Below are 26,665 nucleotides of genomic sequence, written 5' to 3' on the forward strand. Positions count from 1 at the left end.
CTCGGAGACGCAGCCAAATGGACCGAGGCCTAAAAACCACGATGCTGAGCTCCATCATGGGAAGTGGGTCTTGACCTGCACTGATGTAGAAAAACTGGGATATCTTGACCTCTGCTGCTAAGTAATGGAAGTGCACTCCTGAGCTGCTGCTGCTGCTGCTGCTGCTGCTGCTGGAGTATCTGTCTGAACTGAAACTTACTAAAAGGACAAGCCGGACAAAGATCAGGGAGGACACTCAGACTCTGGGCTGCAACTTTCCCTAATGCACACACACACACATACACATACACACACACACACACACTCAGCTTCTCCAAGAAAAAAAGATGTAGGGCGGAGAAAATGGGAATCACTTTAGACAGTTTGGACACTTTTTCTTCCTGCTGACCCGGGCTTCACCTCCAGCTTCCCAGAGACGTCTTGACACTTGAGTCTTGTTCTCGCGGCTCGCACCGGAGGAACACAGATTGTCTTTTCACTAAAAAATGATTTAAGGGAATCACACGGTGGCGGCGGCTCTGCCCTCTGTGTCACACTCACTGTGAGGGAACAGACAGGTGTTTGTGTGCGCGGCTGCATAAACAGTTGTTCATTAGTTTGGACAGCAGAGGTCATTGTAACTCGCTCTCACTTCCCATCAGCGGCCAGTAATGTCATCGTATTTACATATAAATAAGATTCATAATGAAGGAGGCAGGCTGGAGCGCGCTGAAGATGCTTATGTTTAAGCATTTCTAGACAATGACAGCTGAGAGAACTACGTGTCAAACAACTCCAGAGAGAGAGAGAGAGAGAGTGTGTGTGTGTGTGTGTGTGTTGACCTGTTTGGCAAATGGCAATATGACTGGAAATCTATTATGAAAGTATGAAACTCTACAGATGAAAGTGAAATATTAACTTTTTACAGTAAATGCATATTCAAACAGTTTCAGACACAGTTTTTAAATCTACAATGATCAATGTGTGTGATGTAAAAGCTGTTTCTTGTCGTTTCCCTTGGACTTTCAGCTCATGTATTTATTTATTTTTTCTTTTTAATCCCACAGATTTACTGTTTTGGTTCATTGATCCCTGCTCCTATCAAGATCATAATTAAAACCTTAATGAAAACAGATTCTTTCATCATAAATGCTCTAACAATTGTGATTGTCCTGCTTCATGCACAAATACTACACAGGTATGTGTTGCTGTTAGAGAGCAGGAGGGGTGAGTGTGTTAAACTGTTGTCATGAAATTTTATCCATTTGAAATAGTGAAATATTTTCAGTTGATAATGAAACTGTGTGTGGACTGATGGGACTGTGGCAGAGGTCAGTGAAGTACTGGTGTTTGGGGTCAGGACACATACTGTTAAAAGGATGTGGACACATGGTCCAGACCACCAACATCTTAATTATATTATAACACAATATACTGTTTAATCAGTATCTAATACTGTGAGAAGTAAATATTAGAACAATATTAAAGAAGTATGTCACACTTTTTTGTTTTTTAATTCTAAAATTGTTATTTTTGTGTAAATGGAAAGGGATGGACGCATGGACATTAAAACTGAAAACACTATGTAAGAATAAGAATACAACTTACTATTATGTTTGATATATTTTCGAAAATCTGCCTGTAAACTCTGAAACTTTCATTGCATGAGTCTATGTGAAGACTTCTTGGCCATCTCTGAAAGTCTGTATTTATATTGTTTAGTGTCTTGGAAGCCCATGTGGGCTGGCTGCGCATGATGTGTATGACACTTACATAAACAAATCAATCAACGAGCTAAACAGCAGCCGTGAGTTAATTCTGGTTGAACAACATCTAACTGCAATACTTCAGCTATCATATGCTTCTGCAGTAAAACATATAAATCAGCATTGAGTTTTATTATGAAAGAATGAAAGATTGTGCAACTTTGTCTCTCAGAAACACAAACAAAGTCTGAATTATTGTAAAAAAAAAGTCTCCTACAAACACGGCACAGAAACATTGGTGATGAGCATTTGACTTTATTCAGTTGTGGGTTGAACCTCACATCTGTTTGAAATTCTGACAGGAGCATTTTTTATCTATTTTAACCAAAGTACCCGACACGTTTCAGCTGCACAGTGTCGCACTTGTCAACACTTCGACACTATGAACGTCCACGTGTTACACACTTCCTCCTCATCCGACCGTACAGCCTATTATTGTATGTTCTATACACTTGTATCCACATGTAAACTGACATCCACTGTGACTACGTCTGCAGCCGCCAACGTACACAACATTAAATGGTACGGACACCAAATTAACGTCCTCCTCCTCCTCCGCCACACTGCACCTCAGTATTAGTTTTGGCTATCAGATAAAAACTCATTAGAAAAACATAATTCCTTGTCTCCTTACATTAGATAAAGACACGACGAGGTGATACCTGGTCTTCAGAGAGGCTGTGATAGTTCACACAAACATAGTTTTCAAGTTACAGATTGCATTAGTGCTGCTCTCCCATACAGTCTCTTCACTGTATTCTTATTATTCTTCTTATTATATTTAAGGCTTGTTTTTACAAAAGGCAGATGAAACCTGGACTTGTGTGACATCCAGTCAGCAAAGAGTTAAAGTCCAGATGACTTGAGCCTGTGTAAATCCAGCCAGAGACGACTGAGCCAGGATGTAGCGTTGGCTGCAGTCTGCTAAGCTGCTGTCTAGTCTACACTTACAGTGGATGGTGGCAGGGTTTGGACAACCAGGGATTCAATCTGACACGTAAATAGACAACAGGTGATAACTAGGATGTGAGGTGACATTTCAGGACAAAGATAGTGCAACTTCTCTCTCTCTTCTCTCTCTCTTCTTTCCAAACAGTCTCTGAAGTGCTGTCTCTTACTCGCCCCCCCTCCCCAGTTCATTGATGACTTGTCAAGATTAAAATAAGATTATTCATCCAGAGGGCGGGGGATTGGCTAATCGTTTTTCTTTCTAAAAAACGCTTTCCCCTCGGAGACTCTGTCTTTGGTTTCCTGCAGTTTCTCGGAGAATTTGTCCTTAGTCTCTTCCATTTTCTCCGAGAGGCGCTCCTTCGTTTCCTCCATCTTTTCCGTGATTTTCTCCTTGGTCTCCTCCATTTTGTCCTGGATGTAATCTTTGACCGGCGGCGGCGTGGATAAGTAGCCGTGCTTGCGGAGATACTGGACAGATAGCGACGTGCCGCCCAGAGTTACTGTGTATCTAGCGGGGGTAGCGATCTGAAAGAAAACAAGGGGAAAAGACACTCAGTGGAGTAAACTAAACTCCTCAAAATCAATCCTCCATGAGTAAAGATTCAAATGCAGACAGACTAAAGGAAGTCAAACAAACCAAAGCTGTGTCAATTCAAAGAAACAAGCCAGTGACTGTGCTGAAAAATAACAAAATGATAATAATAAGTGATGAGGAAATGAAGCCAAAGGGCTCTGCTCCAACGTGCACAGTGCATGAGCACTTTGGGTGTGTCCAGATACTGATTAAACTATGGAAGAAAAAGAAAACTATCACTGCACCGGGCACAAACTGGTTCAAAAGAGTCTCACACTTAATGAATCATAGCTGCCATCTGCCATTCGTACACCACCTGCACCACCACTGTGATAATGACACACAACCAGAGTTCACACAAGCCAGATAGATCACACATTGAAGCCAGCCAGGAACAGGAGCAGCTCAGGGAGACAGGGGCAAAAAAAAGGCACAAATTACAACTTATGTATATCCTATGTTATTATATAACATGTTATAAAATAGTTTGGGTTGGGACAGATTTAGTTTGGGTGATGGATGGAAGAAGTTTCTCAGATACAGATCTATGATAATGCACCCTTAAAATAACAGTGAAACACTGCACCATTGACTTCACACCGGGCTTAATTGCTTTCATCTGCCTGGAGATAGCGATGCATCTGACCGCATCTCATTTTAACACACACATACACACACACACACACACACACAGTGCATTTGCTATTTAAACAATGTGGGCACTGTAATGGTGGAAAATGACAACTGTGTGGGGTTTGTGTCTGAAACTGGCAAAGACACTCTGTCCTCATTGGAATAATAATAAAAAAGAGTCCAAAATGTTCAAAAACAGTTAAAAAACAAAACAATAACAAAAACCCAGAGGATCCTGGATTAAATTACCTTGTACATGGCATATGCAGTCAGAGCGTAGCCACTCGAGGAGTCTCTCAAAAGGCCGACTAAAGACTCTGGTAGACCGATCATCTCCAGGAATGGCACTACATTCACACCTCTGAGGGGAGGCAAAACAAAAAGATGAGAAAAATAAAAGTTGCAACCAACACACATTTAAAAACAGCTATTAATGATGTACAACAACCTCCAGACATTTAACCAAATCTGAAGTCTCAAACAGTTTTAACGAGTTTTAAACCTGTGGGCTCCAGCACTTTAAGTAGCACAGGCTCAGTGAGGTTATACAAAGCTGGTTCATTTAAATCTATTTCTGAGGATATTCTTTATTATATATCCCTTGTCCTTCTGTCCCACCCTTGAAAACAAGGAGACTCATCTTGGTCGTTTATCTCTTTGTGTAATGTCCTTATAATTTTTCATTTTATCATGATCATTTATAAATTTCTGATGGTTCATTTGTATGTTCTGATTTCTTTTTGTATGACATTATATTTTATTGTTAACTATAGGTGAAGGCCTCTAACAAGCTCTTTAAGTTCTCGCCTCTTCCAGCACTGTCAGTGATCGCATTGTTCCTTTTATTTGTGTATTTTTAAAGGGACAACGAGGAGTTTTGGAAAAGCGAAGCGTTTTCACACTACATTTATGAGCCTCCGCGCGCACTGTGAAATTCTTTGACCGGCGCAAGATGAACTCATGTTTTCATTCATCAAGAATCAAAGTCAGAGGTTCGAAGACGATCACGTACCGTCGTAGTTCCGACCATAAACGGCGATTCGGCAGCGTTATTCATGACTCGCCACAAAACCGAAAGTAGCATTTCCGCCACCACTAATAATAACAAAATAACGATAGAGACAAAACGATATATTCATCGAAAATGGAGCCATTAACAAGTGTGGGTAGCGTAGATTCATCCACATTAATGTGAGGCTTTTTTATAACCAAATAGAAACTCCTCGTTGTCCCTTTAACTGTGCTAAATAAATAAATCTAAAATCTAAATCTGAATCCCGACTCACTTCATAGCAGCATAATAGAAGGTTCCAAACCAGACGGTGGACGTCACCAGGTGCACGGGGATCAGCACCTTCCCGTACTGTTTGAAGGTTCTCTTGAACCTCTGGAAAAGGCCGATGGACTTGTCCTGCAGGGGGTCCAGCTCCACGGCCTCGGGCGCAGCGTCCCCGGGCGACCGCGCCTCCTGCGACTGCGTCTCGTCCTGCGGCGGCTGGTGTTTGGGCTGGTGCGCCGCCCGGCTGGAGGCCGAGGTGGAGAGCCAGCGGGCCGCGGGCGACGGAGGCGTCAGGCGGAGAACGCAGCAGCACAGCGCCGCCGCCGCCGGCTCGGGGACGGCCACGCCCACCAGCAGCGGGCGCACGGCGGCCGTCCGCCACAGTGTCCTGTGAGTTAGGAGCCGCTGCATCATCATCATCTTCCTCTTCCCCTCCTCCTCCTCCTGCTGCTTTCTGCTGCTGTGATGTTAAACCACAGGCTGCGGGTTCAGACGAGAAAAGGCTTTTAGTCTTTAGTGGCAAATAAACATTACTCTTGTTATGATTTAATCAGTCAATTATCTCCTTGATTTATTGATTTATAACTTCCTATCATCACAGAATAGAATATGATGTAATGTAATAACAAATAAGCAATGAAAGTAAAGTAATAAAATAAGATAACATTGTGTCTTACTTTCTGGTTTTGTTCAAATTCCCAAAATATTTTCTTTTTTTGCAGTTTGTAATTATTATTATTATTATTATTAAAAATAAAGAAAAACTGGACCAAATTACCCATCAAATGTTTTTTCAGAGAACTATGAATGCAGTTTTTTAAAGTTTAAGTTTAAAGTTGTTTAAAGTGACCTGGCTGGTTATTATTAAACAGCGGATGTGACCAGTCTTGCAGATTCGCTAAATGATGCAATTTTAAATCGATGAAAGTCGTATTTTGATCAACATTATGTTTCAAATTAATTATTTCACTCGTAAACCGTGTAATAAGCGGGATAATGTATAGTTGGTCGGTGGTTATGGAGAAATAAACCCCTTCATGTTGTATGAAACCCCTCCGATCCATACAATCTGTCTGGGTTTATTTCTCCATAACAACCTCCGAACTATACATTATCCCTTACATAATCAACACTAGATAATCGGTCAATCGACTTATCTGTTAACATTTCAGTTCTACTCTCGCTCTTTAATTCAAGATGAAAGGAACGGCGATATGTGGGTGGCCATTTTTGGAAAGTCAGATCATGCCATGATGAGTGTGCACTGGACACATGACTCAGCGAAATAAATGCTGAGCAGGGCTAGAAAGAAGGAAGGATCTCCTGGGCTTTACTTTATGTGCTCTTGCTCAGACACACACACCGAATCCCCTGAACAAGGCTTTTACAAAGTTTTCCACTGATGTGAACAAATTTGAGAGCATGAATTGAAATAATAATAATTTACAGAAATCCATCGAGTTCTGCTGTTTATCTGCTTCTCTGCTCTTTGCTTCTCTGCTTATCACATTTGCAGTTGGTCCATTTTTCTTTTCCACACACGTATAAATACCTGCAGCCCATTGTGTGTGAATAAATCATGGGTGATAACGTCTGTGGCACTCTGAACTTTCTATGACCTCGGTGTATTTATGGTGTGTTAACATGGAGGAACTTCAAATGCAGCTTATAAACTCAGGACTTAATGTGGTCACAGACTAGTGTCCAAAACACTTTGTTTGGACAGATTTCAATAGTTTTCTCATATTATCGATCAGTATGGCGTTACCAGGCTCTGACTAAATGCAACTTTAGATCTCTGGTTAATCACTGCTAAGTCTAGATGGCTCAATTAAAGACGCTGGATCTTCACCAGAACAACACACACTCAGTTGGTAGTCTTATCTTCCTGCAGAACGTACTGCAGATGTCTAGAAAAAGTCAAAACTTGAAGCTTGCATTTATTTTGAGGTGTTTGAACTGTAAACAGAAAGGTGTTTAGCCCAACCCACACCCATAAAAATGTGGCACTAATAAACTCAACAGCACCATAAAAAAAACAGGCCCACTTCTTCCTAAAAAAGGTGTGGCAGGTGTTATACTACACTGGCCTTAGTCAGGTGTTACTCAATTACTGACAAACAGAAGATGTTTATCTCATATTTATTACTTTATCCTATTTTTATCCCCTTGTTTTACTCTTTTATCTTACATGCAAATACACCATTCTCTAACTATTACTGTACTGCTACATAAGCTATATGTGCTAGTTAAATTAGCCTATGTGTTATGCCTGAGATAAACTGAACAACCTAACGCTCAGCAAAACAGCCTTGACCTAAATTCCTTCAGGCTCGGGCTGTAATGTTATCTCGCTTTCATTCATTGATCACACGGGTTGCAGAGCAGATTAAAGGTCGTAAACATAATAACGTTACCTGGTGTTATTATGATGAGTACACAACAAGCATAACTGCAGCGCCTCCGGCCAAACAAGCGGGTGACTAAGTTTCGTGAAATTCATTAACATTCAAGAGAAATCCACTCAATTGACGTTTTATAAAGGCTGCTGTTGCAAAAGAAAATATCTGCTGGGAGTTGTGCAAAGCCCCCACAGTGACACAGGAAGAAATAACATTCACCTTCAAAATAAGAGCACCGGGGCAGACTGTAGGTTAAGCAGACCGTTGAGACTGGCCCTGGCTTGTTTTATTTTATAAACTCAAACCGGAAGTCATCGGGCTAACTCGCGTTAGCTTTCCCCGGGCATCTGTATTTGGGGCTAGCTGACTTTGACCAGTTTTGTCTGAAGGGCAAGGAGGAAAGTTTTAGTTCCTAGGTTGTCGGGGCGTGAACCGGCAAGAGAAGTGGGGTTTTGTCTCATTAAAACAAGCAGCGCTGCTCGTTTTAAACACTGGCGGGTTTGCTAGAAGGCCACAGTCCGAACTGCTGCCAAGTGCCAACTTCGGCTTCTGACGCGTGACGTTAGCTAATTAGCCGCTAGCTGGCTGCGCTGCTAACGCACAGACAGACACGCAGGGAAAACAAGTCGCTAAAATATAAGTAAGAAACATGAATAAATAAATAAAAAACAGAGGACAGGGCGCAGACAGACACTCACCGTGGAAGCTGCGTGATGAGCTCAAGACAAGACTGTAGTCCTCATCCTTGAGGGCCACGCGAAGGCATCCGGGGCTATGAGTCGTTCAAGGACCACATTTATCAACAGCAAGTAGAGGAGACGGACTGCGAGGAAAGCAGCATGTAACCTCCAACTGCGCCGAGGAGGATCATGGGAAATGTAGTTCCCGCGAGTCCAGCAGCTCATAGGTCCAGCTGTAATCACGCTCCAAAAACGTGAATGGAAATGAACCCCAAACAGCAACATAAATCTGTCTAATTTAACTGGGATTTATTTTTTATTTTTTATCAAACATACAAATGTGCCGGAAAGAAAACAAGAGTCTATTAGGACCGTTAATTTACAGTCTATGTATGATTGATTGATTGGTTGAATTTATTTATTTAAAACAGGGACAATGCACAAAAAAAAACATTAATCTTGTAAAACAAGAAGAGATGCTTTGAGCCAGGTAATAGCAACAATTGCTAATTTCCGCCTGTAGTCCCTGGGCAGGTAAAGTGCTAAACAGATAAGATTAATTGAAATAAGACATAATAACCATAATATTTAAAAAATTGACAGAATGCACTAATAAAAGCAGGGAAACAAGAGCGCCAAATCATAAAGTGCACAATAGAGACCAACAGCACATACACTCTCTCTCACTCTCATCACACATTCAAACACATACACATACAATACACAGATAACAATCATTCTCATCCTCAACCACACTCATAGCCAGACACATACACACACTCACATAATACTCAACAATGTGTGCAAACTTGCTTACTTAGTAACCAGCGCTTTGACCAGCATGAGAATGTGTGAGGATTTGTACAGAATAAGTTCTGTGGGAAGGACATTCCACTGACTCATGGCCACACATGAAAAAGAAGAGCTGCCAAACTGAGTTCTACGTTGAGGAATACTATCACACAGTAGCTACTTATTGGAGCTATATTGGGATCAAATGTTTTATAGCTACTTGAAAAAATGAAATTTGAAACTGAAATTGCAAGTTTTGATCTTGAATTTTGAGAAATACATGTGGTACACTGCGGTAACTCTTTTGAATAAATTAGACCATTTATTTTCATTTTTTACTTGCAGTCCTCTTTCTTTAAGTTGTTCTTTCATGTTTTATCTTTTCAGATTCATACCGTATCTTACTTTTTTTTTTTAACAGTTTCAATCTTTTTTTTCAGTTTCAGATCTTTCTTTTTCATGCTTCAAAAACGTGAATGAATCTCAAACAACAGCAGAAATTCGTCTAATTTAACTGGGATTTATTGCTTCTTGCCTTTTATTTATTTATTTTTTCAATCAAACAGAAATGTGCTGGATATAAAACAGGAGTGTCTGTTAGTATCGTTCATTCACATACAGTCTATGGATGATCACACCGCCCATGCAAGGATGGCACGTAGGCTGCCACTCTCCCTGACATCTGCAATAATAAAGTTCAACCAACAGATGGTGCTCTCCTCTCATTCTTGAAGATGGACGTTTTACTTTTTCTGCCATATACCCTAGATTAGAATAAAATCAGCTCACTCTAGAAAAAAAAAATCGTTTCTACTTAAAATGGGTTATAGAGGTCTAAATCACAAGTTTCAGCACCATACAATATGTTTGATTCAGGGGACAACAATTTGATGTTTGTCGTTATCACAAAATCTGTCACAATACCATTTTTACTGGATTAGATTCAGGGATCAATGATCAATATGAGACAGTGTCATCTCCTGATTAAACACAATCACTTCCATTCATATCACAAAAAGCGACCAAAATATCATTAGACATTTTTATTTCTAACCAGGCAATGAAAAACAATGTTTGTTTGTTCACTAAAAAGTGACACATTCTGATTTATTGAGCTTTACAGTTTTCTACAAAAGAAAGCTAAAAATGATTTGTTTACATTAAAGCAGGATTTTAGTGTAAATCTTATTCCTATTTACTGTTAAGTCTCAAATTATATATTTTCAGATCTTGGTAATTAGCTACACAGATGTCTTGAAACTACAGCATGTAGATGTGCCAGGGGAATTTCAAAATAAAAGCACAATCTTACAAATGATGACATGTATCAATGTCTGATTGATTATTTCATTTTGGATCGATGCAATTGACTCACTGATTGCTGAATTGATGTTAATTAATGTATCATTTCCCCCCTACTTAGTGGTTTGTCTTTATGGTCAATTAGAACAACTTGATGTGAGGATCATTGCAGAAGCTGATTGGGATTCAGGGAGGTGTTCGTGGCTAATCAACCAGCACAGGAGATGCTTGTTGACAGAGGGGGTCAAAATGAAGTCCTCCAGTTAAGGAGGAGTCTCTCACTCCTCCTGAGATGTTTTACATTCCCTTTAGTCTCTGTGTGACTGAAAGAAACACACCTGAGGCCTGTGTGAAGCAGCAGGGTTTGAGATTAACGAGCTGGGTTTAACTCTTCAGTTTTCAGACTTGTGTGGAGGACGGTTATCTTTTTATCACCATGGAAACTCTTGCTGATCTCCTATAAGATCGAAACCTGTTAACAGCCCGACCATCGTCCAGTCAGAACAAATACCTACACCGTGTCTATTCAATAATCAAATTCCTTAATCCGAATGGATTCCAGTGCCAGTGTTGATGTTATTCCAGTCTTCTCCCATCACAGCTCACAGACCAACAGGAGGAGACTAATAAATATTAAATATTTCCAACGGTTGCAAGTGGAGATTTCAGTTTGATTGACCTTATTACACATAAACCACTTATCGTCTCTCCTCTGCCTTGGCAGCAGAAACAGTCTTGTATTACATGGGCTTTATTTTTCTGTCTCACACAGTTTGTAGTTACTGTGCAGTTACAGTTTCAAGCCAATTCTAACAGAGCTGGAGGGGGGGATTGTGACAGGGAAGCAATTCTGTATAGTATATAATCTGCATTGACTGGAATTACTATGAAACACACACACACACACACTGTCTTTTCTTTTAAAAAAAAGTTTAGTCTTATGATTGCTGTTATCAATGCAACCTGAACTGTGTATTTCAACCTGCACTTATGATGCCTGTCTTTATGTCAAAAACTACAGATGGAAATTAGCGTTCTCGCCAAATCTGGTGCAGCCATCTTTTTACGTAATGAATAAACTAAAGTAAACTAACTAAACTAAACAGTAGCTCTTGTTTCCGTCTTTAAGAGTTTGACTCAGGATAAAGACAAATTAACACACTTATATCGGGAACTTTACTGGTCATGAAGTTGGGCAACCTGGGCTTAGGCAGTTCACTGTGTGCATGGATATGGGACTTCCTCAGGAACAGACCCCAGCGAGTCAGGATGGGAGACAGCACTTCCTCTTCTACACTCATCCTGAACACTGGAACACCGCAGCAGGGATGTCCTCAGCCCCGTCCTCTTCTCCCTCTTTACCCCATACTGTACATCCCACACAAATACCATCGTTAAGTTTTCTGACGACACCACCATTGTAGGACTGATTAAGAACAACAATGCGTCAGCCCACAGGGAGGAGGTCAAACATCTGACTGACTGGTGTTCTCCCAACCTGGACCTCAACAAAACCAAGGAACTACAGTAACAGTGGATTTTAGGAAATCTAAAAAGACTGTGCCCCCCACCCTCTCTCTACTAAAGGAGAGGAGGTAGAGCGGGTGGAGAGCTTCAAGTTCCTTGGGGTACCTCACCTGGTCCATCCACACCTCGAATCAGGTGAAGAAGGCCCGTACTGTTACCCGTACTCTTAAATGCACATCTCTGCCATGTGGAGCTGCTAAAATGTATTTTCACACTAAACGTTGGTGACAATGTTGACAGTGACAATAAAGGATTCTAATACTAATCTAACTTTATCAGGAACACATTCTTCACACCTTCTTGTTAGTCCAATTATACACTCAGCCAGTCATCCGGCAACAGTGCCAATATCGGACAGGTCAGGAGCTTCACACACACACACACACACACACGGTTCACATCAAACATCAGAGTTGGGAATAAATTGGACCGCGGAGGGTTTTGACTTTTGCATGATTGCTGTCGTTGCTGGATGATTGTTCCAGATGGAGTGATTTGAGTTGACTGAAGACGAACTCCTGGGATTTTCTTTTATGCAAAAGCAGTCTCTTGAGTATTTCTTTGAAATACTGTGAAAACGAAAAAGTAGGCTACATCTAGTAAGCAGCAGTTGTTCAAACATAAATGTCTGGTTGATGAGAGAGCAGGGGAGAATGACCGGACCACAGAATCTGGGTTTCTGCTGAGGAACATAAACGGTTTGGGTCCTATGATGTGTTTCCCTCTCCACTGCCATATTCCAGCAGGATAATGCATCATGTCAGAGACCAGCAAGTTGCCTCAAACTGGTTTTCATGAGTTCAGTGATCTGAAATGGCCTCAATGTGCTGACCTGAATACAATAGGAAACCTCTGTGATGTGAGAACAGGAGAGTCACGGCGTGGATGTGCGGCTGAGAGGCTTCCGCAGAAATCATGTGATGGGATGACATCGAGATTTCAATGAAATGTTTCCAACATCCTGTGGAATCCATGAGACCTTTTGAAAGCAAACAGAGGCTCTATCCAGCGTTAATACGGTGTTCTTAGTAAAGCTGTCAAGGTGTGAGGTGTACAAGTGGTGGATTAGTCTGCAAGCGTGACGAGGACGACTCAGAGACACAAGGACAGATTGTAATGAAGACTATAACAAACCTTACAGCTTTATGTCGCATCATATTCAGAAGTTTTTGTTTAATATAGTTTATTGCTAAATGATTGTATGCAATTCAGCCAAGAAACCCATGAAGTTTCACACAGTTAATGCAAAAATTGTCCTAATGTTCATAGTAATAATAATAATAATAATAATACATTTATTTGTAGAGCACTTTCCATCAAAGTGCTTTACAGAGGTTAAAAACAGGAAAAAAGCGCAAGCAATCACAAAAAATATAAAAACAGCTACAATAATAAAAAAAGGATTATAAACAATAGAGAAAAGACGTCAACTGAGCATGCCAATCTAATGTTCTGTGGAAGACTGTCCCACAACATTGGTGCACGGAAGCTTTTCTTCTTTACCTTCGGGACACTAAGAAGCCCAGTCCCCTGGGAACATAACAGGCTCGTAAAGATCAACCAGATCGGTCAAGTAAGCTGCAAGACCGTTCACTATTTAGTAGGTGAGTAACAACACCTTAAAATTAGCTCTGACCTGGGAGGCCAGCACAGGACTAATATGCTCATATTTAGATGAGCCGGTCAAAATACGTGCTGCTGTGTTCTGCACCGTCTGCAGGCTACGAAGACATTTCTTTGGCAACCCTGACAAAAGAACATTACAGTAGTCCAACAAAGGCATGTGTAAGGATATATGAGCGTCTTTAAGTGACAGGATAGAGCGAATCTTTGCAATCCTTCTCAGATGGAAAAATGCAACACGTGCCACTTCCTTAACATGAAGGTCAAATGAGAGAGAATGATCAAAGAGTGTCCTCTTTGATCATTCTCTCTCATTTGACCTTGGTTTTACTCTGTCCCTATACCGTGAATAACATAATCATCAAATAGTAAATCATGTGTCACAGCATCATGACGTCACATCAGTGAAAGAGTGTGACATTAAATGCAGCATGGCTATAAGTCAACTAAAACAGTCTTGTCTGTGCCAGAGAGGCCGTCTGAACCTGATCAATAGGCCTATTGATTAACGACAGGGCACTGTGCAGAACACAGGAAACTAAAGTGAAAAGGCTTGGGGATAAGATTATTAGCTTTGCTCATCATTACTCTCAATAACTTTGCAGCGGAGCCGCTACTTATTTATCATCGTCATCTTCTTTTACTTGAAAAAGTGAAGAGGTTTGTAATGAGGAGGTGACGCTCTAAAACCTCCGCTCGGTATCAGGCCTGACTGACTAACCCTAACCCTATTCACAAAAAAAACTCCTTTCAACACTTCATATTTTCTATGATTACATGTTTTTCTGTTTGTATTTTTGATATTTTTTTGGTAATAACTCCTGCAGTTACCAAGCTGTTTCCACCAATCACACAACAAATCATTTACACAGGAAGCTGGAGCAGGTTAATAGTGTTTTTCACTGAACAATACACAGTCTTCAAAAAAGGGGAAACACTCTGTCTGCTTCACAGAATGTGAGGAGGCGTTTTTGTGATAGTTGTCGAGGTTGTTCGGTCGGCATCATCCAGACAGTAAAATGCTAAAATCAAAATGACAATGTGAGAAACGCACTTACAACAGAGCGGCAGACCTTTGTTTTGAGGAGGGGGTCACAACGAGCAGCCAAGAGGGATCGTTCAGCGATACAAAACCTTTACAATTCAAGTGTTTTCATTGTCTGCTGCATCAAACATCTGTTGCCTGAGCTAAATATCCAACTGTCTGATCCGTTTGGTTTGTTGTTTTTGCAGGCTTCTGACCTCAGGCCCTTTAAAGTTTATCAGAAACCACAATGCCAGACCAATGAGATGCTCTGTTCTGCAGCGAGACAAGAGCTGCCCCTGTGGTTATTACAAACACTTTAAGGGGCTTATCGTTAATATGGATCTGGTGCTGTTCCTGGTAAGAGGAGCTGCCGCGTGCAGATATTTAAAGCTGTGTTATTGGTTTTATTGCTTGCGGTCGCCCGGCGGAGACAACGTGAGATAAAATCAAGTTTTACGTGACGTCATCACCGAGCTCTCTGTTCCAATCCATGGTCATCTCTTGTCTCCTGCTCCGGTGGACCTCCCCTCACATACAGTGAAAGCATTATATAGATGCTTTATGAATGCAGCGGCAGTCTTTATATAGATGGTTTATGAATGCAGCGGCAGTCTGTTTGGTGTTTTTGCTCAGTTTAAAAGGTCACGTCACTGTGCTGCTGCTGCATCGACCTACAGTAACACCAACCACCCATGAGTGCCTGAATCAAATTCAGATCACTGAGGCTGTCTGCTTTCAGAGCGACTCCTGGGTCCGCTCCAGCCACTTCGACTCAATCATACTTCTGTTCCCTCTCAGTCACTGCAGGTGTTCCTCCAAAAGGAGCGTCGCCTGTCGTCACCGGCCCTGCAAACGAGACACTCTCAGTCCAGACTGTTCTGGTCTGTGGTTCCCTGATGAGGGAACATGTCAAAGCTTATACTGTAGGGGAGTGTTGGGTAAGATGAGCCACTTTTCATATTCAGGATCAATACATCAAGACAATTATAGTTTTGTTGCTAACTAACACATCTGCATACATTTCAGGATGTTGTGCATCTACTCACCCTCATGTCGACTAAGAGCTGTGAGAATTTTCAGAGTCCTCCGTGCCTTCTCTGAGTTACGGGGAGGTCCGCGCAGCAGTATTTGTCCATATAATGGTTGTGAATGGATACCACTTTTCTTCGTCCAAAAAGACACACCAAAAAACATCCAAATACCTCCATGCTGCTCGTCCGTAATGTCCCTCTTGTATTGAAGCCCCAACATGAGAAATTGTTCCGCCGGTCGAGCTTCCGCTACAAACAAGCTTAAAATATAGGCTTATTTAATTTTTTTCGGAACAATTTCTCATGTCGGGGCTTCAATACAAGAGGGACATTACAGACGAGCAGCATGGAGGTATTTGGATGTTTTTTGGTGTGTCTTTTTGGACGAAGAAAAGTGTTATCCATTCACAACTATTATATGGACAAATACTGCTGCGCGGACCCCCCTGTAACTCAGAGAAGGTACGTAGGACTCTGAAAATTCTCACAGCCCTTAGTCGACATGAGGGTGAGTAGATAATGAGTGAAATTTGAATTTTGGGTGAACTATCCCTTTAAGTTGAGCATAGGAGCCACCTCCCTCTCTCCCTCCCTTCCACCTCCCCCCTTTACTCAACACTCCACCTGTCCAGGTTGCAGGTGAACACAAACTGCTGGGTCCTGCTGCTAAGACACCAACTCATTGAGGTTTGGGAAGTTTTGCGATTAAATCACACCTTGGGAAGAATCCTTCATCGTTCTCTTTGAAAGGCTCGACTTGCCCCAGTCTCCTTTATGTCCCTCTCTATCTGAGAGAATCTTCTCCTCCTCAACAAACACATTTAACAGTGTAAAATGTCAGACTGGCACCTACTGTACACTCTTGATGCACTTCTTTATTTTCTCCTTTCACTCGGCACTGCAACTTAAAGCAACACGATGTCAGATTGAGCACTCTGGTTGAGAAGGGCAACTGTCTGCTACCTGTGTCGTACTGTAGATAGGACTGTATGCTGTATCATCAGAGAAGCACAGTAGCCGAACAGGACCCAATCAGACTACAGCGGCGGCTCGATTCATCCTATTCACCATTTTTCTACCACTTAAATGAGTTTAGAAACATTATTTTAAAGGGATAGTTCAACATTTTGGCAAATTGGCACATTACCATAATCCCTATAGTTTTAGCAGTAGGTTTGTTACTTTTAATTGTCCGTACAAGCTATTTTTAGGACGGCGGAGCAGAGCCGCGAGCTGCTCAGAGCTACGCTACGGAGGCTAATGGGAATTCTTGGTTTCCCTCATCAAACTCATCAAATACACAATCCAACAACTCCAAAACGCTCTGGTGGACAAGTTGTGACCTGCACATTCACCACGCTATGAGATAATAACAGAACATTACGAGACAGAGTTGTTTTAGAGGTAAACTCATGCAAAACTGCTGATAGACCAGAGCGGCATTTTTATGCAAATGAGAATGACTGATGCATCATGGGTAATTTAGGGGCAGCACCCGGCATTTTTAAATTGCACTCAGTGGCTTTTTGTGTTTTGATGGAGCGTAGACTAACTTAGCCTCGTAAACCAGCCTCTCGCGGAAATGCATTTCATTTAATTTCTCGGGAGAATCTGGCCTCATCCCCTCTGCAAGCGTTTGGGGTGGCCGGGAGCTGGGCGGGTGTAGTAGCAAAGACGGTTTAATATCTTTGGTAGTAGCGTTGACAGACAACCCCATTGGCTCGGCCTTCTGAGGGTTTCAGTCCAAACGCTTAGAATGGGGATGAGGCCAGACTCTCCCTCGGAATGAAATGAAATGCACTTCCGCGAGAGGCTGGTTTACGAGGCTAAGACTAACTAACAATCAATTTGAATGTTTTATTTTTTGTTATTTTTGTAGCACTATGTCTCATAATTATTTTGACACCCTCTTTGAAACCCACCGTTCACGCTATCTTGAAAAATTACAATTAATTAATCTACCGGTATGCTCATTTAGCCTCCCACAATGATCAATGACTCCACACAGTGGCCAGAAATTTCTTACCCAGACATCTACACGTATTTGGTCGAATCACCGGGTAGGTTTTGGCTAAGTGTTGTCTGTAAATAGCCTGTTAATAGCCAACTTTTTGTTAGTTAGTTTGTCAAGCCAGTAAGGCTGAACTTTTCAATGGAGGGATGCCGGGCGCTGCCCCTAAATTACCCAGGATGCATCAGTCATTCTCAGCATAAAAATGCTGCTCTGGTCTATGCGCGTTCCCATCAGGGTCAGATTTTCGGCAATCAGTCTCTGCATTTACCTTGAAAACTTGTGTGTTGAACTATCCCTTTAAGGTTGAAAAACTATTTTGCTTTTATTAAATAGATGTATATATACATCTATTTAATAAAAGCAAAATGTAGTTTTTTGTGCAACTATATTTACACAAAGGTGTCACACTGCACTGAGGCTTCTGGTGATGTCCCTCAGTGCCGAGTCACTTCGTACAGAAGCATCTGGCAAATGAGTAAATGGTTCTGGTCTGGTCTGGTCTACTCTGACTCTTGAGAAAAATGTCTGGCTCTTTCAAAGTGAAATCCTGCAGCATGTTCACCATCACCAGCTAAGTCCCTAACTGTGTCTGTCTGTTGTCTGGTGCTCAAAGGGCTCATCGGGGCTTTTTCAGCTGCAAGATAATAGCTACATGCCACTATAGAACAAAGCTGCTGCTGGTGGCAGTGAGAGCGGAGTAGAGCAGCAAAGTTGCAAGCTGTAAAATCAAAACAGAGAGCTGATTGGAGCTGCAGGGTTATATAATGCTGCTGTGACAGGTAATGCAATCACAAGTGTCAGCTCTAAGTTCAGGTGTGAACGCTTCCAAGACAAACTGAGGACACATTCATAGGTGATCTGGAACTAAATGTGTCCACATTCCTTCAGCAGCGCGAGTGCAAATGTGTCTCGACCACATTAAACGACTAACTACACTAGTGACGTCTTCTGCTGCAACACGCACAGTGTTTTCACTATGAGCTTGTTACATTTCAAATAGATTAAACTTTATTTCATTGCAACAGCTGTGCACAGTGCATCACTCCACCCCTTCATGCCTCGTTCTCTCCCTGTGGCCAGACTGCGGTCAGTCTGATTAGCACACAGCGCGTACCTGTTACTGCTCATTTGCATATGAAGCGAGGACGTGGTATGTGATGACAGGTGCTCGTTGGAGACACAGGTGCCGACCACATGAGATCAAATCACTGAAAATGCATGTTAATGTAGCTGTGTTTCATATTATACATTCTCACTTGAACCACTGGTAATATCATAATATTTATCAATGCAAATTGATGATAATAAAAAAAAAGAATATCTAGAAATTCCTAATGACGAGCAAAACTCTCTAGTAAAAAGGAAACAAGAAAGTGAAGCAGGCTGTTTGATGTCGTCTCAGTGTGAATAATTTAGCCGCAGCCTGTCGGACCACATACACATAAACACGATCATTTCCAACCAAGTTACCATGTTACGGTCATTCTGAATAAAAAAAAAATTCCCATACATGGGACAAACTGTTCATTGACACAGAGAGACAACGTTTCTGTGTGATGTCAGCGATATATTATATATCTGTCATTCCTGTGCTATAACAGAAAGCGTGGCTAAAGTCAGGGGGCCTTGTGATAAGAGGGTGATTACTGGTTTTCTTATGCCTGAAAATCGGGAGCATAGTTTTTATTTCACGTTTATTAGCTGCTCGTGTCAGCTGAAGACGGATGAGGCGTCTCATTGTGTGACATGATGTCCTGTGAATACGAGGCTCAATACCTCATTGTTTCCACTCCAGCTTCCATTTAGTCTCACAGGAGACACTACACATGATTTCCATTAAGTGAATAAACATGTTTTTCTGTGTTTCTGATGCGAGTTATAAAACTCCCCCTCTCTTTCTCTCAGTGTTGGCTTTACTGTAGCTACTGTTCTCTTTGATGTCTCTCCAGGAGTGTTATGGTAATCCACCGATGCCAAAAGGAGTTTAGAATAAATGTAGAACGTGAGGGAATCCATTTCTTTTCTAAATCGGTGCACTTATAAATAGGACCAACACCTGCATTCATTTTACCCATGGTTCTCTGTTTCTATTTATATTTTCCAAATTTAAAAATGTCACTAAATTAAACAAATTACAAGCAATGATGGCGTTGTGTATCGCTCAGCTGTTGCTCTGTTCTGCGCCTTCAAGTGTAAAGTTTTAATCCTGTGTTTGTCTGGAACAAATCACACACACACACCACACACCACACACACGGTGAGAGACCACCGCTGTGTCCCTCAGGCCACAGGTCAAAGTGAGGCTGTGAAACCAGTCAGTCGTCTCTGAGGTCTAAGGGTTTGAAGATGAACCAGCAGTTCACAGAGTTCAGCTTAAAGAACCTAATCAGGTTAATGTGTTGCAAACAGCTCGATTAAGGCAGGATTGGGAACAAAGTGAAAGGGAACATTGGGAACCGTGTTTTTTTTTTATAGTGTCAATTAAACAGGAATGAGAATTCTTAGATAAACTGAGGTTGTAATTCACCACCACAGCTCAGTTATTTCTGTTCCACCTGCAGTGTGTTCTTTTTTTACGAATACACCTGAGTTATATTTAGTTTATTTGAATTTAGGTAACAAATCAAAGTGAAAGAAGCCAGTGTTGTATAGACATTAAAGGGAGTCAATATAACATTTTACTTTTAACTGTAGCCACAGTTGTATAATAACTGTAAAAACCGCAATAATGTGACTGCAACAGTAGAAGGCAGCCAAGAAGTCAAGAGACGTCACGGACATTTATGTATGTCCCAAAACACAATATCCATCTAAAGCTTGATAATAAGACTTCAATATCAGCTACTGCTCGTGTTGAAGTAACTAAAAGCTGTGAGTGTATAATACTGTGAGGATTAAATCTTTGTAGTATCAAACACTGTGTACCAACTGCTTAGAAGTAAAAGGCTTCTGTTCTTCACAGACGGATCTCAGCAGGACTCTGCCTTGAGACCGAGTTAGAAGCTGAACATTTTGTCAAAATATGATTTTCTTTCTTTCTTTCTTTTTTTTTTAACAAAAGCAGACCAGTGGAAGCAGCAGCACCATTTCAGTCTGGACTGATCTGTCTTATCTTGTGGGCGGATTAGCATGAAACCCTCTGACTTTCTCCTTTTCCTGTCTGTGCCATCATGAGATTAGCATATTTTTGTTTTTAGTCAAATACTCACACATTGGTCTGCATTGAAACTGATCCAAAAAAGAAAAGGAAAAGACTTTTCTTTCAACACCTCCAACACATAAATTGAGTTTTCCAGTTAGACTAGTTGCTTTATGCCAAAAATGACTAATCTAATGTCTAATATTAGCAAGCTAACACACAAAATGAAAACAACATAATAAACATAAATCACACTGATGGATCCAAAATAACCTGCTCAAGAAGCAGCTCTAAATGTCAGCTGTCATGGTCTATAATAGTTACTGTATATAAAAGAATGATTGGGAAATATACAGGCTAAAATCTAAGTTAAAAGACTTAAAAAAAAAAAAGGAAACAAATTTAATGTTAAAAATTATAATTGAATTAAAATCAAAAATTTGAATTAAAATATTATAATCCATTAAAAGGGTGATAATAAATTGTTTTAAATAGGCTTGTTAACAAATGAGCTGCTGATCGGCCATATGTCTGTCATTGATTGCTCTTGCAATCCAGGTGGAAAAGGTTGAGAAAGATGGTAGGAAGATTGTTTTTATTTAAAATGTTGTATCTGTAATATGATAGAAATTTCACTTTTATTTAGGCTACTGTACATGTGAAGTGTTGAGTGACTTGTTCCTTTATTTTTTCCTGTGAGTTGACACACCAAGTTCAGTGACACGTGACAGAAGCTACAGCGTGTCTGTGTGTGAGGCTTAACACAGAAGTGAAACCACCCACAGACAGTTGTTATGAAACTCTGACTTTAAACTTCTTAACCCCTAATTCGTTAAGCTATAATAAATTAGTGACTTCAATGACATCACAGACGTTATCCACATGCAATCAGCCTGATTTATCTCTTCACATTATTAGCCCACAGTGAGCCATTAGCTAGGCCTTCGTCACACTAAGTCAAAACCATAAAATGTATCAGTATTGAAGGTTTTCAGTCTCATGGTTATATTGTGTAATACTCAAAAACATGCAATGAATTAAGTTATTTAAAAAGACATGTACCATGTCTAATGCCTGTGACGTGTAACAGTTTTCCAGCCTCATGGAGAACAAATGATCAATCATCAGTAACATATTAATCACATCGTGTCCTACGTACATGATGTAGCTGCACTCTCATTGGTGCAGTGCATGTGACCAGGGGCGTCATGCGACCCAAACATTTGAGGGGGCACAGTGAACGCAAAGTGCACACAAATTTTTTTGGGGGGGTGCCTTTAAATGACTTATTTTGGGCCCCTGCTGCACAACGCCTTGTGGTTGGATAGGGCAAATTTCAAATTTCACTCATTATCTACTCACCCTCAAGTCGACTAAGGGCTGGGAGAAGTTTCAGAGTCCTCCGTGCCTTCTCTGAGTTACAGCGGGGTTCCGTGAAGCACTGCAAGTCCATATGACGGTTGCAAACGGGGCTCACTTTTCTTCGTCCAAAAAGACACACCAAAAAACATCTAAATACCTCCATAGTGCTCGTCTGTAATGTCCCTCTTGTATTGAAGCCCTGACATGAGAAATAAGTCTATATTTTAAGCTTGTTCGTAGCGGAAGCTCCCAGTGTCTCAGTCTCAAATCTTAAGCGATTTGCATTGACACTGGGAGCTTCCGCTACAAAGAGTAGAAAATTAGTGAAATTTGAATTTTGGGTGAACCATCCCTTTAACACCTTGCCATGTAAACTATTTTGTGTAAGGAGGAAAGGAGTTTTTCTCCAACAAACCCTGGCAGCTATAGGAAAATAATTGCAAACAAGGTTACTGTATTGCATCAAATATTTGGCTCCTTGGTTTCTATTGACATGACGCCTCTGCATGTGACACACTTACAGTAACTCATGACCACCACAGGCAAATATCTGGCACATACTGTACCATGTCGCCACATGACGCATAGACAACGATTCCATGAATGTATGGAAATGAGCAACCAGCACAGAATTAACTTCAGTAAACCTACTGCATGGGGCTGTGAACTGTTCTTATTCCAATGCATACAGTCTTACAATATTGCATTAGATAGTGAACTATGAAGTCCTCCTAATTGTGAAAAACTCTTGTCAGTGCTGGAAAGACCTTAACCTCCCAGACTTATTAGGCTACATTGTTACAGCCTCTGGTCACGTCCACCTCTCTCACTGAGAGGATGGAAAAATAATAAGAATATAAAATGCATATTAGGAAATTAAAAGCCACACAGGAGTAATACAACAGGCTACAATATTTCAGTGCTGTCCACATCTTGCATAATGAGAAATTTGATGGTGAAGTTGTGTATGTGGATGAGATCAGCCTGACAGGACGTGAAGCCTGGAGGTGGATGACAACGTGATTGGATGGTTAAAAAATGGAGACATCTGATTACCTACAAGAAGGTGCAGAAACATCCATTTGACTTGTGCAACTGTCTTCTGCTGCAGATTGGTGTAATACATCGCTGGAGGAGGGATAAGCAGATTCAATATTGCTCCTCGTTTGTTGCGCCAATTTCCCGGAGCCGGAATAAATACGTTCATTTGAGTCCATATAGAGTCTGCAGAGTGTGTTTTGTTATGTTTACGGCAGCAGTTTTGCGGCTCATTCTGGTCCACCTGCCTTTCTATTCGATTTGCCCGACAAACAGCTCTGTCTGCAAGTTGAACCTTAAAAGCCTCTGTAGGCAATTTTGGTGATTACCCACATTTAAATAAACTTCTCTCCACTAGAATCTCAAAGGACACCTACCAACATCTTGTGGAATCCATAACACAAATACAAATTGAAGCCGTTTAGAGAGCGAAGGGAGACCGACCAACCCAGTAATATATGGTGCTCCTAACAAAGTCTGCAGTACCTGGGGACACAGAAGTAATACTACAGGACATCATGTTCTCTATGTGGTCTGCAGTGGAAGACAATAAAACCTTAGGATTGACATACCTGAGTCTCCTGTGTCCCCTGTCTATCATGCTCCAGTGTTTTGAGAACACCAGTGGACACAAAGACAATACTGTGACTTTATTAGGAGAGGATTGGCTTGTTTTGTGGCAGTGTTTCCTGACAAACAACCAAATAAAACAACAGCAAATGCCAGTTCCTATCCGGCCTCCCACATCTTTACCGCACCAGGCCAACACTGTACTGGAAATAAACCAAACTCCTCTAGCCTTGGCTGAATACATCCATTTTTAACCTTACATATCTAAATATTGTGTGAACCAAATATGATTATATAACGGCACAGTAGTTCATTATTGCTATTTGTTTTAAAATATACATTTCCAACACTTGGATGATTTCCACATCATAACACCAGAATTAACAGATGAGTTGCTTTCTAACAGCACAGATACAGTCACCCATAGATACCAGTAAACATCGCATTGAGTGTGTAGAATCCCTACCATTTGTCTTTAAGACATCAATGACGCCTTTAATAACCCCCAGTAAAAAAAAAAAAAAGAAAACTGACAATTACATGCTCTATATTAAAGGACATCCTGATGTCACGCTGGGTTTCCTGCAAAGAAAAACAAGACTAGGTAAAAAATGGAAATGGAAAGGAAAGTAGAGCCAGTGTTAAACTGTCTTTGAGCTCAGAGAGATAAGATGAAGTTGCACAGTGACAGGAGCATCATCTCAGCAGCCAAGATACAAGATAGAGATAAAACACATATTTCAAATCTAAAGAGTTGAAATTGTGTCAGATTGTTGGCTTTGTTCTTAGTGTTTCTGTGTTTCGGCTGTTAAATTAATGTTCCTATTGGTGTTTCTGTGTTGTCTATAGTGCTCCCTGCAGCCTCTAGGTTTTCTCTCTTCACTCTCACGTCATTGGATCCAGGAAACAACTCAATTCATGGCACTGAAATAACTTGAACTATGCCACTTTAGTCATTTAATATTCACGGTCCTTCGCCTTCACCTTTTGGCTCAGCTCATCAAACACACATGATTCTGCTTCTGTTCTGATGTGCACACCACACAATGGCAAGGGCATGTGGGCGTAACTCAGGAGGGCGACTATGAAGGAGAAGGAGAATCAATTGCACAGGGCTGTCCATGGGTCAGGGTATCAGAATAGTAATATATGTTAAATATCACTCTCTAACAAGGTTAGATATGTAACAGTTAAAGATAGCATGAGCCTTTTACTAATGTCAGACAAACCTTGATCTCACTGAACCACCTCAACCACCGTGGATAAAACACGAGTTTATGAACGCGAAACTATGAGCTACGAAAACCAAACAAATTCTATTTTATAGCGATTATATGTCATATTCATGGGTAGTATATTCAGATTTTACCAATAAACCTTGTCAATTATTACACACTGGACCTTGAATAGCACAAAGAACCAATAAGGAACCTTCTGCTAATGGTTCTTTGTCAGATTGTGGGCAGGAAACAGAAACATTAGCCTACCGCTTATTTGAGATTTATTTGAGGGGAATGTGTATTCTCTTCGACTTCCAAGAGGCGTGATCAACGGACGTAGATCAAAACGCCTTTGTTCACAATTGGATGTACCTCATACAATCAGAGCAACCGTCCAGATGGTTCGACTGAAACAATCTGATGGAAAATGTGTCAACCAATGAGGTTTTGTAGTTTTGCAGAAGCGATGGCATCTAAAGACTTGCAAAGAAAATATGTGAGATTTTGCTGTCTATAGCCACTCGACCAAGATTACGATAGCTGTTCCTCAGTGGCTGCTATGTTGCATGTGAGCAAAAGCTGCTCGACGTTGCTTCTCTGTGATCAGCGCATTTAGTCCATCTATGTAAAAAAAACAAACATTTGTGATTGGTTCCCCAGTTTAGGAAGTCGGCATCACCGGCTTCTTCCCCAGACGGATCTGCAAAGTGAAATGAAATCGCTGGCAGGTTCGTGTGGGTTCACCCAGGTGATGAAAGACACCACTGTCTCAACAAACGAAGTGCTTTAATCTGTGCTTTAAAATCAGAGGAAGGGCATCAATACGACAATGGAGCAAAATTAGTGTCTGGAAACCACTGGGCCTGTGGTAAAGTGTATTACACTGCCTGAGTGATTCCAGGCATTTCTGTGAACAGTTTGATGTGTCTTCTTTCAGCCATTACAAAGACTTGTCACCACTGAAATCCAGTGTAATTAAACATAGGCCAATTAAAGACGATCTGAGACACTGAGAGGAAACAAAGACGAAACTTTCCACAGTCCTTTTCAACCTCATAAGTTCTGATAGCTACTTAACAAAGCCAACATAACTCGCTTTAATCTTTCTTCAAGTTATGAATCCTCTACATTATTCTAAATGTGAGTCAACAAATGCAGTTCAAGGTTAAAAATGGTACTGTAGAGAAAAAGTGAAGCTGGGCTTTTCATTACTCGTAAAACACAATGTATAGGAGAGGTGTGATATTGACTTTGCTGCTAAGAGAAGATAAAAAATTAGGTTTGGTGACTCACCAAGTGAAAAGCCTGAGGAGAAGAAAATGAAAACATCTCCTTCACTGTGAAATCATTAAATTGCTATATGTTCTCAGGCGCTCTTTATTTAGAGGATGGATCTCTGGAGCTTAATAGTTAAAGAAACAGATGAGTGTGAGGCTGTGCCATTATATCTGGGCCGCCTCTGCTTTCCCTCTCCAACTAACTAGACATACTCCAGCTCCCTCCCTCCCTCCATCACACATACACATCAGTTCATAAAGACTTCCAGGATATCAGCGCTTTGGATAAACCAGCCTGACAGCAACACCAGCCAAAGTGACTGACATTTCATTTCTTGCTCATTCTGACATTAATTAAGCTCCTGACCTGTGCTTAGATCGCCGTAAGCTTTGCACCGCTCCTACGTGTTTGGTGAAGGAAGAATACAAAACATAATTCCTGTCCACAATGATCCAGCCACATCTATGAGAATATGAGC

General features: G+C 41.0%; 1 protein-coding gene across 2 annotated transcripts; it reads right to left on the bottom strand.

The window, feature by feature from the left end:
* Positions 1-1,984: 1,984 nt before the first annotated feature.
* On the bottom strand, positions 1,985-8,395 carry LOC146972556 (mitochondrial inner membrane scaffold 1-like). 2 transcript variants are annotated; one of them, XR_015037887.1, is made up of 5 exons: positions 8,283-8,395; positions 5,190-5,662; positions 4,153-4,264; positions 2,149-3,221; positions 1,985-2,117 (listed from the first exon to the last, which is right to left on the bottom strand). XR_015037887.1 is itself a non-coding variant. In XM_085802944.1 (4 exons), the coding sequence occupies exons 2-4, from the start codon at positions 5,600-5,602 to the stop codon at positions 2,940-2,942; spliced, it is 807 nt and encodes a 268-aa protein (XP_085659070.1). In that variant the 5' UTR covers positions 5,603-5,662; positions 8,283-8,395; the 3' UTR covers positions 1,985-2,939. The 2 variants fall into 2 exon arrangements, 1 of the variants encoding a protein (XP_085659070.1); XM_085802944.1 differs by having other exon boundaries at positions 1,985-3,221.
* Positions 8,396-26,665: the final 18,270 nt, after the last annotated feature.

Source organism: Trachurus japonicus, chromosome 16 (genome assembly GCF_045865225.1).
Source record: "Trachurus japonicus isolate A0001 chromosome 16, Traja_1.0".
Lineage (NCBI taxonomy): Eukaryota > Metazoa > Chordata > Actinopteri > Carangiformes > Carangidae > Trachurus > Trachurus japonicus.

Coding starts and splice junctions, on each gene's coding strand:
- LOC146972556 (XM_085802944.1), bottom strand. CDS start 5,602: ATGATGATGATGCAGCGGCTCCTAACTCACAGGACACTGTGGCGGACG. Junction 4,265..5,189: donor TTCTATTATGCTGCTATGAA/GTGAGTCGGGAT, acceptor GCCTCCCCTCAG/AGGTGTGAATGTAGTGCCAT. Junction 3,222..4,152: donor CTGCATATGCCATGTACAAG/GTAATTTAATCC, acceptor GTTTTCTTTCAG/ATCGCTACCCCCGCTAGATA.